This window comes from Hemiscyllium ocellatum, chromosome 7, assembly GCF_020745735.1.
Source record: "Hemiscyllium ocellatum isolate sHemOce1 chromosome 7, sHemOce1.pat.X.cur, whole genome shotgun sequence".
Lineage (NCBI taxonomy): Eukaryota > Metazoa > Chordata > Chondrichthyes > Orectolobiformes > Hemiscylliidae > Hemiscyllium > Hemiscyllium ocellatum.
The window spans coordinates 36,188,415-36,204,977 of record NC_083407.1 but is presented as its reverse complement, the minus strand read 5'-3'; the positions used below and the strand labels follow the sequence as shown (position 1 = coordinate 36,204,977).

The window sequence follows — 16,563 nt, the reverse complement described above, 5'->3', positions numbered from 1 at the left end:
TTTTCTGGTTTCAGGTACCTTGATGCAGGAGTGGCGTGAATGAAGGACTGTCGGAAGGAATGGTCCTTGTGGAAGGCAGAGGGGGTGCGGAGGGGAAGATGTTCTTGGTGATGGAGTCTATTTGGAGTTGGCATAAGTGCTTGAGGATGATGCATTGAATGTGGAGACAAGTGGAGTGGTAGGTGAGGACAAGGAGGACTCTGTATTGCATGGAGGGGGGGGTATTAGGAGTGGTGAAATGGGGAATGGAGGTGGTGTGGAGGAGGACTGTCTGGATGACAGAGGGAGGAAAAGCACGTTGTTCAAAATAGGTGGACCTCTGGGATGCTTGTGAGTGGAATGTCTCCCCATTCGAGCAGATGCAGTGGAGGTAGAGGACTTGGGATAATGCGATGGAGTTCTTACAGGATACTGGTGGGAGGAGGTGTAGTTCAAGTAGTTATGGGAGTCTGTAGGTTTGTAGTAGACATCTGTCTGGCTATTCATTGCAATCAATTTTGTGTTCAACACTTTCAAATTTTCTGGCTTTATAATAACTTGTTAAACGCCAACTGTCCATGTCTACTTACTGAGCTAACTTTTTCACTTTCTCTCTCTTCAGCTTATTGCACCAATTAGCATCACTAGCCAAGACAACTTAGTTGGTATCATCTGCAAATTTCAGACATTAAAACCTCATCCTCTGGGTCATTCATAAAAATGATAAGCAACAGCGATACTGACATTGACCTAGTGGTACTCTACTTGGAACTGACCCATTCTGACAACTTAGTGATTTCTTTTGTCTACTTTTAAGGCATTCTTTAATTCAACTTAACAATATTTAATCTATTCTATGAACACACATCTTGAAAATTAGATTAAAAATGAGACGTTCAAATGCTTCTTGAAAAGTTATGGAGATTCATGACATAAGCTTTGTCATTAGCTTAAAAACATTCAACAGATTGGCGAAACACAAGCCACCCTGTCTCAACTCAGATCCAGTCTCTACCTCATTTTGCCAGATGATCCCTTACAGTGTTCTTGATTAAGGTCTGAATACTTTCCTTACAATTGAGGTCACACTCGGGAGTTTGCACTTTGAGACTTTATCCCTTAACAGTACCTGCAAATTGCTCAGGCACATCCACCAGATATATTGAGGATAAGTGTTAGCTCTTGAAGATTTACCTTAAATTTTCTTTTGTTATCTAATATGTCTTTTGGTCTAATGATTGCGCCGAGTCTTTCGTGTCCATTTGCTAAACCACTTGAAGCAATTGTTCATTATTTACACACCCTTGCTAATCGTTTATAAAGTTTTTGTTGCAAACGTTTCATCCCCTGGCTAGGAGACATCATCAGTGCTGTGGAGCCTCCTGTGAAGCGCTTCTTTGATGTTTCTTCCGGCATTTATAGTGGTCTGTCCTTACGAATTCGACTGGGAAAACACTACTATCATAGGGCAAGCCAGACAGAGAACAGCCAGGGAATTCCTAGAGGCATGGCATTCATCCACAAATTCCATCAACAGACACATCTACCTGGACCCAATATACCAATCACTACAGCGGACAGCTGAAACTGACACCCGGAAGCGGCAAGGACAGACCACTATAAATGCCGGAAGAAACATCAAAGAAGCACTTCGCAGGAGGCTCCACAGCACTGATGATGTCTCCTAGCCAGGGGACGAAACGTTTGCAACAAAAACTTCCAGCTCGGCGAACAGAACCACTACAACAAGCACCCGAGCTACAAATCTTCGCACAAACTTTGAATTGTTTATAAACTCAAAAAGCTAATTTTGTGCGTACAGAATTTGATTTTTCACTGTCCAAATCACATCCGTCTTTAAAAGTTGTGTGCAGATGCTGTGCGGATGTTTACATTTTATAGGTTAAATACAAGAAACAGCAGTCAATCTAAATTACAGTAACAGCGATCACAATTGTCATGAACGTAATTGCAGTAACTAAAAGAATTTGGATGGCACCTGCCCTATAAATAAATGTCTTTTTGTGAACATCAATTAATCAGCACAATAGGATACTCACGTTTGCAAGATCGGCCATCGCCCTGCATTGTCCCTGAGCAACTTCCACATTTGTAAGATCCAAAATTATTGAAACAAGCGACTCCAGGAAAGCATGCAGCTTTTTTGCATTCATTAATATCTTCTTGACATGCAAACCCTGTAACACAGTGTAGAACAAATGAGTAACACAGAGTGTTTGACATTAACAAATAAGGAGAAAATTGACTAGTTATCATTTTTGCATTGACATAAAATTTATTGAAGCTTGAATAATTAATCAAACTTGCTGGGAAATACATTGTATGTGTATCAGTATTCAAAATATGGAAAGAATAGATTGATTTATGTATTTTTCACACTTATTTTAATTCTGCCGTCGCATAACACCACTACTTAGGGGGTTTTCATTTCTGTGAAAGAAAAGTCAAAATATTTTGGATGATGGAAATCTGAAACAAAAACAAAAATTTCTGTGTACATTCTCCATCAGTGTGTTTCCAGTATTATATTTGGTTAGGTCTTTTTTGATTTTCTCTTCCCCTATACTTTCCACAAGCATTACTTCATCGTTAGTGATTATAATCTTCCTCTCAATTCCATTTCTTATCCCTGCTGATATCCCACCTCCACAACATTAACTATTTTTATCTCTGTCCTCTGCAGTTTCGCTACTCTAGAAACGCATAATCCCTACTCTTTGTCTTTCTGTTTTTGATTTTACTTGATTTATTATTGTCACGTGTACAGAGATATTGTGGAAAGTCTTATTTTGCCGTGCAATCCAGACAAATCACACCTTCCTTAAATCATCAGGGTTTTAAAACAGAATACAGTGTTACAGCTGCCAATAGGGTACAAAGAAAGATCAACTTTAATGTACGAGAGTCCATTTAAAAGTGTGTAATATGTGAGAAGAAGCTGTTCTTGAAGCTGTTGATAAATGTTTTCAAACATATGTATCTTCTGCCTGACAGCAGAGGGTGGTGGATGACTGGGTGAGAGGGGTCTTTGATTATGTTGTCTGCTTTCTCAAGGCAGCGGGAAACAAAGACAGAGTCAATAGAAAGAAGGCTGGTTTTCACGACGGACTGGGTTGTGTTCACAAATCTGAGTTTTTGTGGATTGGGCAGAGCAGTTGCCATACCAAGCTGTGATGCATTTGGATAGGATGTTTCCAAAGATACATCTACAAAACTTGATAAAGGTCATTGTGGACACATTGGTCAAGTAGACGCATTGGTGGTGCTTTCTTGACTGTAGCACTGATATAGGTGGACCAGGATAGATTGCTGGTAATATTTACTCCTAGGAACTTGAAGTTCTCAACCATTTCCAACTCAGCACCATTGAAACAGACAGGGACGTGTCCTCCATTCTACTTCCTTAAGTTGATAACCAGCTCCTTCATTTTGCTGACACTGAGGGAGAGATTATTGTCTTTACATCATGCCACTAAGCTCTCTAACTCATTTTTGTACTCTGTTTTGTCTTTTTTTGAAATCCAACTCACTATGGTGGTCTCATCAGTAAATTTAAAAATGGAGCAAGTGCTGAATTTAGCCACACAGATATGAGCATTTTAAAGAGTATAGTAAGGGGCTGAGTATGCAGCCTTGCAGAGCAGTGGGGTTGAGGGTTATTGCGGGGGAGGTCTTGTCAGCTATTGCTACTGATTGTGGTCTACGGGTCAGGGAGTTGAAGATCCAGTTGCAGAGGGGACAACAGAGTCATAGGTCTCAGAGCTTGGAGATGCGTTTGGTTGGAATTATGCTGTTGAAGGCAGAGCTAAAGTCAGTAATTAGGAGTCTGATGTAGATGTCCTTGTTATCGAGATGTTTCAGGGACAAGTGTTGGGCCAGGGAGATGGCATCTGATATGGACCTAATGTGATGGCAAGCGAATTGTATTAAATCAAGGCAACCTGGAAGTCCGGCGTTGATATGTGCCATTATTAACCTCTCAAAGCACTTCAGAATGATCAGTGTCAGAACCACTGGCTGGCGGTCACTAAAGCACATTGCCTGATTTATCTTTGGCATTGGGATGATAGTGGTCTTCTTGTAGCAGGTGGGAACTACACCTTGTTGTAAGGAGAGGTTAAAGATGTTTGCAAATACTGTAAATGCCGCGTAGGATCTGAGTGCCCTGCTGGGAACTCCATCCAGATCAGTTGCTTTCTGTGGGTTCACTTTCAGGAAGGTCAATCTGACATCTGCGGTGGTGACTGTGGGGACAGGTGCACCCGAGATTGACAGGCAACTGACATCATTTCAATATCATTGCCGGAGTCTTCCACAATCTTAGCTTTAATGCTTGCAACTTCTTCATTAAATCCTTCTGATTTTTGTTTGCTTTTAAAAACTCACCATCAGACATTTAATAAGACATTTAATTATCTCTCCTAACTATCCTCCACTACTTGTAATCTGTTTCTTCATTGTATCATTAGAGTTTGGAAGGGTGAGAGGAGATCTAACAGAAATTTACAAGATAATGCATGACTTAGAAAGGGTGGACCTGGGAATTTGTTTCTGTCAGGCTGGGAGACTAGGACCCATGGGCATAGCCTTAGAACTAGAGGGGGTCAATCTAGAATGGAAATGAGGAGACATTTCTTCAGCCAGAGAGTGGTGGGCCTGTGGAATTCATTGCCACGGAGCGCGGTGGAGACTGGGACTTTGGGGGCCTTCAAGGCAGAGATTGATAAATTGTTAATCTCACAAAGGATTAAGGGCTACGGGGAGAATGCGGGTAAGTGGCATTGAAATGCCCAGCAGCCATGACTGAATGGTGGAGCATACTCAATGGTCTGAATGGCCTTATTTCCATTCCTATTTCTTATGGTCTTATGATCTTCATTATCACAAGGGCGTATAATTTTAAGGTGACTGGAGGATAGTTTAGGGGAGATGTCAGAGGTTGGTTCTTTACACAGAGTGGTAGGTATATGGAATGTACTGCCAGCAGTGGTAGTAGAGTCAGATACATTAGGGACATTTAAGCAACTCCTGGATAGGCACGTGGAAGATAGTAAAAAGTGGGGTATGTAGGTTAGTTTGATGTTAGAGTAGGATTAAAAGTTGGCACAACATCGAGGGCCGAAGGGCCTGTACTGTGCTGTACTGTTCTATGTTCAATTACGATAACGTCTTCATTGTTTGACATGCTATCTAAATTGATGTCATGATTGTTGTTGTCCAGGAGTAACCGAGTATTCTTTCTAAGGACCCAACATACTGTTGTCATTCATTCGAATAATTAAAACAGAGCTTATTCAAAATTGACTTGGAAATTTTCATCATAAGAGCAGTACTTTTCTTCGTGAAAATAACTTGTCCAAAATAACAGCTATCAAAATATCTCAACTTTTAAAAAAATCTTATCACTTAAAATTACCAATTTTGAAAGAAACTCAAACTGGCAAGGACCTATAATGGCATTTTGCAGCAAATGCAAAAAAAAAGGTCCTGTAATTGTGAGGGACATTGGAAGGACTTCCAGTACGCAGTGCCTTTCGTTGCTAATCTGTTCATGTTTTCTCGAATACAATTTACTCCCAAGTTACTGTGCAATCTTCTCACATTGACAAGACTATGCAAAACAAAATTAACTTTCACTTCTGGTACTGTTGCTGTCAGCAGAGATCAGTCAACTTGGTCCTGATTCTCTTCAGTGGAATTCCTGGTATGGCTCCACAGGAGTGTAGACAATTATAACTTAATAATGTGTGAGCTGCAACCTTTACAATAGTTTCTGCTCAAACTAACTAATAACACTGTAACTGACTATAACAGTTATTGCAATGGTTTGCACCACTTATCCAATCTAAATATGAGCAGCTTAAATGCTGAAACTGCACATTTTTGTTTACAAGTTTCCTATCGTGCATTATTCCCATTACATATAACAGCCTTTCCCAAACCTTGAAAGTGTGCCACAAGCTGAAAATGTCCCACATTTTTCAAGGCACACCAAATCATTTTAAAATAATCAGCACTAACATTGCTATCTATTTTGAACAGGAACTACAATATTGAGAAACATTTTACTTCACTTTTTTAAACTGGAATTTCAATGTGATATGTGAGGTTGTTTCAATTAATTTAACTGTTTGATATTTGGTTCAATGCTTTAAAGATCCACACAAAGCTCCTCATCCATACTTTTCAAACACAATCTCTTCTGAATTGAGTCAGAGTTGTACAGCACAGAAACAGATCCTTTGGTGCAATTCGTCCATGCCGACCAGATATCCTAAATTAATCCAATCCCATTTGCCAGCATTTGGCCCATAGCCCTCTAAACCCTTCCTATTCATATATCCATCCTTTTATATGTTGCAATTGTACCAGCTTCTACCACTTCCTCTGGCAGCTCATTCTGTACACGCACTACCCTGTGCATGAAAACGTTGCCCCTTAGGTCCATTCTAAATCTTTCCCTTCTCACCTTAAACCTATTCTGTCTAGTTTTGGACTCTCTCACTCCAGGGAAAAGACCTTGGCTATTCACCCAATTCATGCCTCTCATGATTTTATAAACCTCTGTAAGGTTAGCACTCAGGCTCAGACTCTCCAAGTAGACCCAGCCTATTCAGTCTTTCCCAATAGCTCAAACCATCCAATCCTGGCAACATCCTTGTAAATGTTTTCTGAACCCTTTCAAGTTTCACAACATCCTTCCTGTAGCAGGGAGACCAGAAATACAAGCAGTATTTCAAAAGTGGCATCCTAAGAATTGTCAAGGAAGAGAATCAATTTCACAAAGGTAAGTGGATGAAAATGACAGCAGAACAAGTATTGTTTGATTTGTGATCGAGGGATATTCATTTCTCACTTGCTGCCAAAAGTGATTCAATAAAATCTCTATGAATTGGAGTTTGAGGGTGCGATCACTCTTCAGATCCAGGATTCTTCCTTTTTGCTTAAAGAGAACTCATAGATGGTTTCTCACACTGGACATTGGACACAAAGCCTTTCACATTCTCTTGTCATTGCAGCTGTATCATTAATGCATCCACTTGTGCAGTTCTGCCATGGAAATCTGTTTGTTTTGAAATACTCCTTGGTGAAACTGAATATTTCTCCTCTTGTCATGTGCTGGGGACTTTTTTTGCAGGATAAATAATGCTCTTACACCCCATCCTCCTCAGCAATCCAAACAACTGCAATCAGCTGCACATCACCATCAAATCTATAAAATTATCATTCTGCACAGATGGACCTTTGAATTTTCTGGATCAGTTTTGATTCGATGTCTTGTGACGTGTCTTTAATGCACCTGCTATTGGTATTGTTTGAAAGTGGAACTCTTGCCATGCTTCTCTGCCAATCAGAGCGTAGCAATTTCCTGGCAAGCTGGCAGAATCAGGATTGCAACAATTGCAAAAAGCTGTGGCTCTTTATGCCATTCAACCAAATATTGAACAGTAGACACAACCTCACATTAAAATTCTTGTTAAAAAAGTGAAGGTATTTCTCATTAATATCCTAATTTCTATTCAAATACATGTTATTTCTTGCAATGTTAGTATTGATTATTTTAAAATGATTTGGTGTGTCATGAAAAGTGCGAGACATTGAAAGTTTTGGTTTTGATAATCAATCTGGAACACCATAGCTGGCCTTTTACGCACGATTCAATACTTTTACTATTGTTCTCATTGAGACAACTTTTTGCTTTGCATCCTGTTCTTGCAACCTTTTGAAGTAACTGATATCCTTTTGGAGGTAAGTGGGGTGCTTTGTGAAAAGATGTTGTTTCAGTTTCTGTGGAACCATGGCTTCATTTGATAACTCATTTTGACAATTCAAATTGAGGAGCTGTGGGATTATCAAACCAAATGAATCCAAATGGTAGGAATCATCATGGTACTGTTTTGTACCTTGGTCTTCTTGTCTGTTGTCTCATTGCTGCTGTTGTTTTGCAAATCCACCAGTGCATCTAATGTGACTCCCTTTTCAGAAAGATATCTGTGATTGTGGGTTAATTTCTGCATCTAAATCTGGTAAATGGTGTGTCTTTATTTACTGTACATAAGACATGCAATGAACCTAATAATCTAAATCTGGACTGTCCAAACTATGGTCCACCAACATTGTCTATTGCCATGATCAGCAGGTTTTACAAGTTTCTGGATAAGATACAATTTTTCCAGCTGAAACACCACACAAAATATGTTGAGTCTGATTAGTTCAACATACATGTGTGAATAGATATTTCTTACATTGACCTTAAACAAGAATCACCTGAGATTGAGTTTAACTAACACTCATCTTGGTGACATTCTGCAACTCACAACCATAAATCTCAAAACCAATATCACCCAGATTGAAGTCCATCCAGGATGGGCAATAAATACTGGTTTAGCCAGCAACACCCACATCTTGTAAATAAATCTGAAACATGAATATTAAGTCTCAGTAGCACACTTTACATTACTTTATGATGAGTGAGTGTTCATGGTTTTCACAGGTTGTTTGTCAACACTGTTAAATCATGCACATGTTTTTACAGCTCATAATTCTGCTTAATGTAATATAGGTTGTTTATAATGTGGCCTTTCAATTAGTGCCTGATAATTAATGTGGTCCTCACGCAAAAAGCTTGAACTACCCGAATTTGAATTGTCACTGACTTTTCACACGTTATTATTTTTGAAGAAAAAGCAAACCTCTGTTCCTTGCTGTGAAAATTAAATTTACAAGCATGCCAACATCAACAACAGAATAAAGACCACTGAGGAAGACAAGATTGACAACTTCTAATGGAATTCAAAATTTCAAGTGCTTTTGTACACTCCATCAGAACTCCTGAATACTGTAACTTTCATCTGATCAATGGTGATACTGTATTGATATAATAAGCAATCATGTCATCAATACCATGGCAACCCTTAGCAGCTGAGTACTGGATCTCCCAGAAGTTATTGTGGCTATGTAAATAACTCCACTTGGCGGACAGAGTGCTACTCCTGATGAAGACAGATAAAAATTCCTGCTATATTTTGCATTAAAGCGAAAATAAATTAAAACTGAAAATTTACAACTCTATGAAATTGATGGGAAATTGACATTAGCAAATAAAAATTACTCTATAATTGCAAAAATGTTACGGTGCATTGTAGGCCATGGTGCACCATTTGGGAAATGGTGACCAATAGCATACTGCCATTCTTAACACTTCTTGAGCTAATAAAGCGGCAGATTTTAATAGCATTACATGCTGATCAGGCAGCAACCTGGTGTAAATTGCAAACTGATGTGTGTGAATATCCTACCTCTTCAACAATTCCAAAATCTCTCAAGCCATTTTACACATGCTATTTTGGGAAGCGTTTTTACAATTTTATTAGTTTATAGGCATTTCCTGGCCACTGTGCAAACTAATGTTGATGGCATATGGATTGCTCATTATATCTGTTGCTTGGTCATGGCGTAGCAACGCCTGTCGAAATGATCAAAATGATAATGGTAGGGATAGTAGGGAAGTCCAGCTGAAGCACGAGTCATGTCACAGAGCAAAACTGTCTTTCTCCGTGAATAAACTGCAACAACTTCATGGAACATCGAGCTAGGGAATCAAATTAATTTCCATCCATGCAGGCTCTGAATAACAACATATCTGGCATCTTAAGTTGGGTCATGGACAATTTAGTTTTGGCCTTACATCCCCTCACCGAACTGCATCAACAAGTTACCTTGTAGTGTAGTAGAAATGAAGTGGTGGCTGGGCCATTGAGGGAAAGGAGACATGGGAGGCAAGATTCCCACATGATTTTTTTCCCAATCACCCCCAAATTCCAAGATCAATACTTGATACGCTGATCACTCTCCTCGACACTGTGTTTGATCTTGCAATGGTGCCCCAGGTACAGAATGCTTTGGACTCCAACACCCAAAGCTTGCCAGCTAACTGCCTCTCTGCAAACAGAGCTAGCATCTGAGCAGCCTCCCTGCACCACCCCAGCCCCTCCCGGCTTCTGAAGGTGCTGGAGCTGTGACTATATTGCTGCCAGTAAGAAAAAGGACCATAAAAGCCTTGCAGTTCACAAAACTATGCATCAGCAAAGGTGGCATTTGACCAATTATTTTGGCATGTTTATGTTGTATTATACAAAAAAATGCATAACTTTTCAGTGATGCTTGGTTGCTGAGAAGATACCTTTTCAGCTACTTATTGAAGAATGAAAAACCTTGATGACAATGGACAAGGGTGAATGGAACATAGGAATACGAGTAGGCAATTCAACTCCTCGAGCCTATTCTGCCATTCAGTGTGATCATGGCTATCATTAGACCTAACTCCATACACCAGCCTTTGACCCATATCCTTTAATACATTTACTTAATAAAAAAAATCAATCTCATCCTGGTCTTCCTGATCTCTAGGATCATCTGCAGATTGTGTGTGCGTGCCAGATACCTTGTTTCTCCTGAAGTACCAAAACCTCACCACTGCAGAGTACTGTGCGGTGCATAGCACACCACAATCATTTTGGAAGCTCTCGCTAGATAGGACTTGTGGGCAGCACGGTGGCACAGTGGTTAGCACTGCTGCCTCACAGTGCCAGAGACCTGGGTTCAGTTCCCAAATCAGGTGACTGTGTGGAGTTTGCACATTCTCCCCGTGTCTGCGTGGGTTTCCTCCGGGTGCTCCAGTTTCTTCCCACAGTCTAAAGATGTGCGGGACAGGTGAATTGGCCATGCTAAATTGCCCGTAGTGTTAGGTAAAGGGGTAAATGTAGGGGAATGGGTGGGTTGCACTTCGGTGGGTCGGTGTGGACTTATTTCCACACTAAGTAATCTAATCTAATCTGAAGGACTGAAGGGTACTTCAAGACCTAGCCATTTACTTGGAGCATAATGCAAAACCAGAAGTCACAGGAACAGTGTAGGCCATTCAGCCCACTGAGTTTGCGCCACCATTCAATGAGATCATGGCTGATTTAATAACCTTCAACTTCATTTTCCTGTCTTTTCTTCTTAACCCTTTATTGCCTTAATGGTGAAAAGTCTACCCCAGCTGAAAATGTGTTGCTGGAAAAGCGCAGCAGGTCAGGCAGCATCCAAGGAGCAAGAGAATCGACATTTCGGGCATGAGCCTTTCTTCAGGAATCTACCCCAGCCTTGCATAGAAAGTAAGTGATGATATGGCTAACATTGCTTTCAGGCTTCACTGGTCAAATATCTCACAGCTGTTTGTCAGCCAGGTTCTACTGGCTGCCCTTTGTCTGCTAGCAACCATTCCTCCAAAAAAGGTCAGGAACTTGGATTAGCACAAGATAAAAGTATCATGGGAGTTGTATGGAAGTCTGCAAAACACTTGTTAAAGCCATTTCCTGTAGTTGCATAAAATGGAATGTTCCTTGCAGTTTGTGTCAAATCTTGGTGGATCAAATTATCATGTGCATGCAGTTAATAACAAGCTACACTTGTGGAAAACCAGTCAGAGATGCAAAACTGAGGGGCAGTTCACTCTGAGCTGCATCAGTGCAGGCAAAGTTAACGTTAACTGCTGGCCCTAGCAAACAATCTCATTACCTGACATATGAAAGTGCATATGTTATTATTTACATAGGAAATCCCAGACATCTCTCCGGTAACAGCCTGGAAGAACTAAGATACAAAGCAAGTTGAATAAGTAGGCACTTTCCCAATAGGTAATGCATAGACATATGGTCCAGGATGAACAGACTTCCTTCTCCATCTGACATGACCATTTTAGCAACTGCAAACACATCTCCTACAAGTGGTCAACTGCAGACCTCCTGCAGGTCTCTCATCAACAGGCTACAATGATGTGACCCCTCCTCAAGCTGAGAGGTTCAATAACTCATAAATCAACTAAGCCTTCCTCAGGGGATCAAAGAGTTCAGCTGTCAGCACTGAGAATTTATTGACGTTCACACTCATAACCTTTAATCAGCCTCGTGAATTGCCTCACATTCCAGTGAACGGTAATTTTCAAAAAGCACAGGAAATCCGTGAATTTGAGGCTGACTTCAAATGAAATCTTGCTGAAACTGCTGAACTTAAATTTTGCATGCAGTAAGTTTTGTCTCTCAAGGAATTTCCACACACGCACTAAGACAAGATCAAGTTAACCCAAAACTCTCAATATTGGTGCTGCTGTTTTGGGCAATTAGTACACTCCCAAACCTCAACACACTCACTTTACAATTAAAATACTCCACCCCCAACGCCATCACCTGGGTCTGGAGGAGTTAGAATATCTGGATCTTTGGGCCAGATTGGACTTGGAACATGTATATTGTGGTACAGTAATTTATGAGAGAATGATGAGTTGCATATCATAATGTGAAGGTTGGAAATGATGTTAAATAGTTAATGTTAATAATGAGAAATTAAGTTTATTATTGACGAATGGGTCCAGTTATGCTTTGCAATTTCTAACTTTCAAAAGGCATACTTAGGTGTTTGCACTCAGCAGTTGTATTTGATTTTGCATATTTGGAAAATTGCCTTGGTGCTTTACTGAAATAAAAGCCAGCATATCTTTTAAATTCAGAGCAAGCATTAGCACAAAATTTTATCCTGGGTGTAATACCCACCGGAGGCTGTTGCATCCTTAAGTTCACTCTGGCTTCAATATAACTGAAAACATTATGTAGTCAAATTTTCCATTCTAAAACTGATGTTTTAAATCCACACATCTGTTGTACTGTCCATAAGGTTTTCCTGTTATATGCAGCTAGCAAGACAGAGAGCATTGGAGGGGAGGTTAACAGAAGCATCAAACTTTTGAAAAGGTAAATAAGCAACTTTTCTCTTCTACTAGTTGGGAAATTACTAACAAACATAGCCTGAATAACACTGGAAAGTGCCAAAGCAAAAGTTAAGTAGATATTGCTCACACAGTGAGCTATTAGAACCTAAATACTTTAAGCACAAGCAATTACTGAGGCAGAAAGTACAATCACATGAGATGGAATCTGACAAGTCTTTGAAAAGAATAGAAAACAATTTGGGGAAAAGTGCCGAATGGACAGCAATAACTGAAAAGGATTGGAATGAACAACTTCAACAGTAGAGATAACAACAAGGCAGACAGTGTGAACCTCCTTCTATAATACACCTACTTAATGGTACACTGCAATGATCAATATTATTTTAATAGTTTTGAAACTACAAGAAAATTTGGCATGTCTGTAAAGATTCTTATCAATTTTGATACATGCATCAAGGAAGCATTCTGTCCAAATGCACCACGGCTTGGTATGACAACTGCTCTGCCCAGTACTGTAGGAACACAGCCTAGTCCATCACGCGAGCCAACGTTCCATCCACTGACTTGGAAAGGCAGCCACCATAATCAAATGCCCATCCCACCCTGGTCATATTATCTTCTAACCTTTTCTGTTGGGCAGAATATACAAAAGCTTAAACACAAGTACCAACAAATTCAAGAAGAGCTTCTTCCCCATTGTTATCAAACCTCTGAATGGACCTCTGAAATTTCAAATTTAATGTTGATCTTGCTCTTCGTACACCTTCTCTGCAGTGGTTTGCATTCCTCGCTCCGTTATGCAATTTGTATAGTATAATCTGCCTGTACTGCACGTAAAACAAAAAAAAAACCTTTCAACCTTTTGCATTCGAGTAAAAATGAACCTAGTCTAGCCAATCTTTCTTCATAGCTGAAATATCCCAAACCAGGCAACATCCTGGTAAATCTTTTTTGTGCCCACTCCAAAGCATCCACATCTTTCTTGTAATTGGTGACCGGAACTGTACACAATATTCCAGGTGTGGCCTAACTAAAATTTTGTAAATCTCAGCATAACTCGCCTACCTTTATACTCAATGACCCTTCTAATGAAGACACACATGCTATAAGCCTTTTTGCTACCTTATCTACCTGCACTGCCACCTTCAGTGATCTGTGGATCTGCACACCCAGATTCCTTTGCATATCAATACTCCTAAGGGTTCTGCCATTCACGATATAATTTCAATCTGTACTTGACCATTCAAAATGCATCACCTTATATCTGTCCACATTAAACTCCATCTGCCAATTTCCTGCCCATGCCTCCAGCTAATCTACATCCTGCTGTATTCTCTAATAATCCTCCTCACTATGTGCAACTCCACCAATCTTTGTATAGTCCGCAAATATACTAATTAGACCAGCTACATTTTCCTCCAAATCATTTAGGTAGATCATGGACAGCAGAGGTTCAGACACTGATCTCTGTGGAACACCACTAGCCACAACCCTCTATTGTAAAAAGCATCCTTCCACTGCTACCCTCTGTCTCTTAAGACTAAGCCAGTTCTGTATCAAACTTGCCAGCTCACCCTGCTACCATGTAACTTCAGCTTTTGTACTAGTCTGCCATGAGGGGCCTTGTCAAAGGATTTATTGACGTCCATGTAGACAACATCAACCACTTTTCCCCAATCAATCATCTTCATCACCTCCTCAAAAACTTGATTAAATTAGTGAGGCACAATCTCCCTCACACAAACCGATGCTGTCTATCTCTAATAAGTCCATTTGTTTCTAATTGTCAATAGATCTTGTCCCCTGAGAATCTTTTCCAATAATTTCCCAACCACCAGTATGCGTTTCACAGGCCTGTAATTTCCAGGATTATTCCTGCTACCCTTCTTAAATAATGGGACAACACTGGCTATTTTCCAGTCCTCTGGGACATCATCTGTGGCCAAGGAGGATGTAAAGATGTCTGTCAATGCTTCAGCAATTTGTTCTCTTGCTGACTGCAATGTTCTGGGATAGATTCTATCACAATCCAGTGATTTTCTACCTTCATACTTTTTTTTAAGACAGACAACACCTCTTTCTGTTTAATAGCAACTTGGTCAAGAAACTAGACCACTCCCTTCCCTGAGATCATCCTCTTTGGTGAATACCAACACAATGTATTTGTTTAGGACCTCACCTACCTCTTCTGGCTTGTCCAGACCCTTTCCTTGGCTACCTTCTTGCTTTTTATACATGTATAAAAACCACGGGATTCTCCTTAATCATGATTGCTAATGACTTTTTATGACCTTTTTAGCCTTTCTAATTCTTTGTTTAAGATCTTACTTTCCTTATCTACTTCAAGGGCTTCATCAGTTCCCATCCTCCTAGATCTTAGATATGCTGCCATTTTGTTTCTGACCAAGGTCATAACATCCACGGTCATACAAGGTCACATAACGTGCCATACCTCTCCTTCATTTTCACAGGAATGTACTGCTCCTGAACTCTTATCAACTGCCATTTGAAATACTCCCACATATCTGATGTGGATTTGCCCTCAAACAGCTGCCTCTAAATTTCTCCAGTTCCGGCCTAATATTGTTGGAGATCGCCTTCCCCCAATTTAACACCTTCACCTGAGGACTACTGTTAGCCCGATCCATAAGTAACTTAAAACTCACGGTATTTTGGTCACTACTCCTGAAATGCTCCCCCACTGAAACTTCATTCACCAGGCAATGTTTCCAAGAAGTGTTTCCAGCTACAGCTCCAGGAAGTCCAGGTTTTGGAGTTGGACTGACCTCTTGAGACTTTGCTGAGTAGTCATGAGGCAAAGTGTGTCTTGGATAGCATGTATAGCGAGGTGGTTACACCTCACATTCAGACTCCACAGGCAGGAAGGGAATGGGTAACCACCAGGCAGAGCAGGAGGACTAAGCAGACAGTACAGGAATTTCCTGTGGCTGTTCCTGTGCAAAACAGTTCGACCGTTTTGGATACTGTTGAGTGGAATGGCCTCTCAGGAAATAACTGCAGCAGCCAAATTCATGGCACCACGGTTGGCTTTGCTGCACAGGAATGGGATAGAAATGCTATAGTTAAAGGGGATTCAATTGTGGGCGGCACGGTGACACAGTGGTTAGCACTGCTGCCTTACAGCGCCAGAGACCCGGGTTCAATTCCCGTCTCAGGCGACTCTGTGTGTGGAGTTTGCACATTCTCCCTGTGTCTCCGTGGGTTTCCTCCGGGTGCTCCGGTTTCCTTCCACAGTCCAAAGATGTGCAGGTTAGGTGAATTGGTCATGCTAAATTGCCCATAGTGTTAGGTGCAGGGATAAATGTAGGGGAATGGGTCTGGTGGGTGTACTTCGGCGGGTCGGTGTGGTCTTGTTGGGGCGAAAGGCCTGTTTCCACACTGTAAGTAATCTAGTAAGTAATTGTAAGGGCATTAGATAGCGTTTCTGCAGCCACAAATGAGAGCCCAGAATGGTGTGTTGCCTCCCTGGTGGTAGGTACCTGGAAGTCTCAGAGGGGTTGCAGGATGTTCTCGAGGGGGAGGGTGAACAGCCAGTGGTTGTGATAAACATTGGTACTAACGACACAGGTAAAAAGGAATGAGGTCTGAAGAGCAGAATATAGGGAACTAGGAAGGAAGCTTAAATGCAGGACCTCCGAGGTAGTTATCTCAGGATTACTACCAGTGCCAAAAGCTAATCAGAATAGAAATAGCAGGAAATGTAGGTTGAACACGTGGCCGAAAAGATGGTGTGAGGGAGAGGGAATCTACAACCTGGACTGGTAATACCTGGT

General features: G+C 40.7%; 1 protein-coding gene across 3 annotated transcripts in view; it reads right to left on the bottom strand.

The window, feature by feature from the left end:
- Positions 1-16,563, bottom strand: part of LOC132817050 (von Willebrand factor D and EGF domain-containing protein-like) — a 273,802-nt gene that overhangs the window by 59,237 nt on the left and 198,002 nt on the right. For all 3 annotated transcript variants that reach the window (XM_060827117.1, XM_060827118.1, XM_060827119.1), the window contains one exon: positions 2,040-2,177. In XM_060827117.1, coding sequence (XP_060683100.1) covers positions 2,040-2,177 — 138 coding nt within the window. The remainder of the gene's footprint in view (positions 1-2,039; positions 2,178-16,563) is intronic.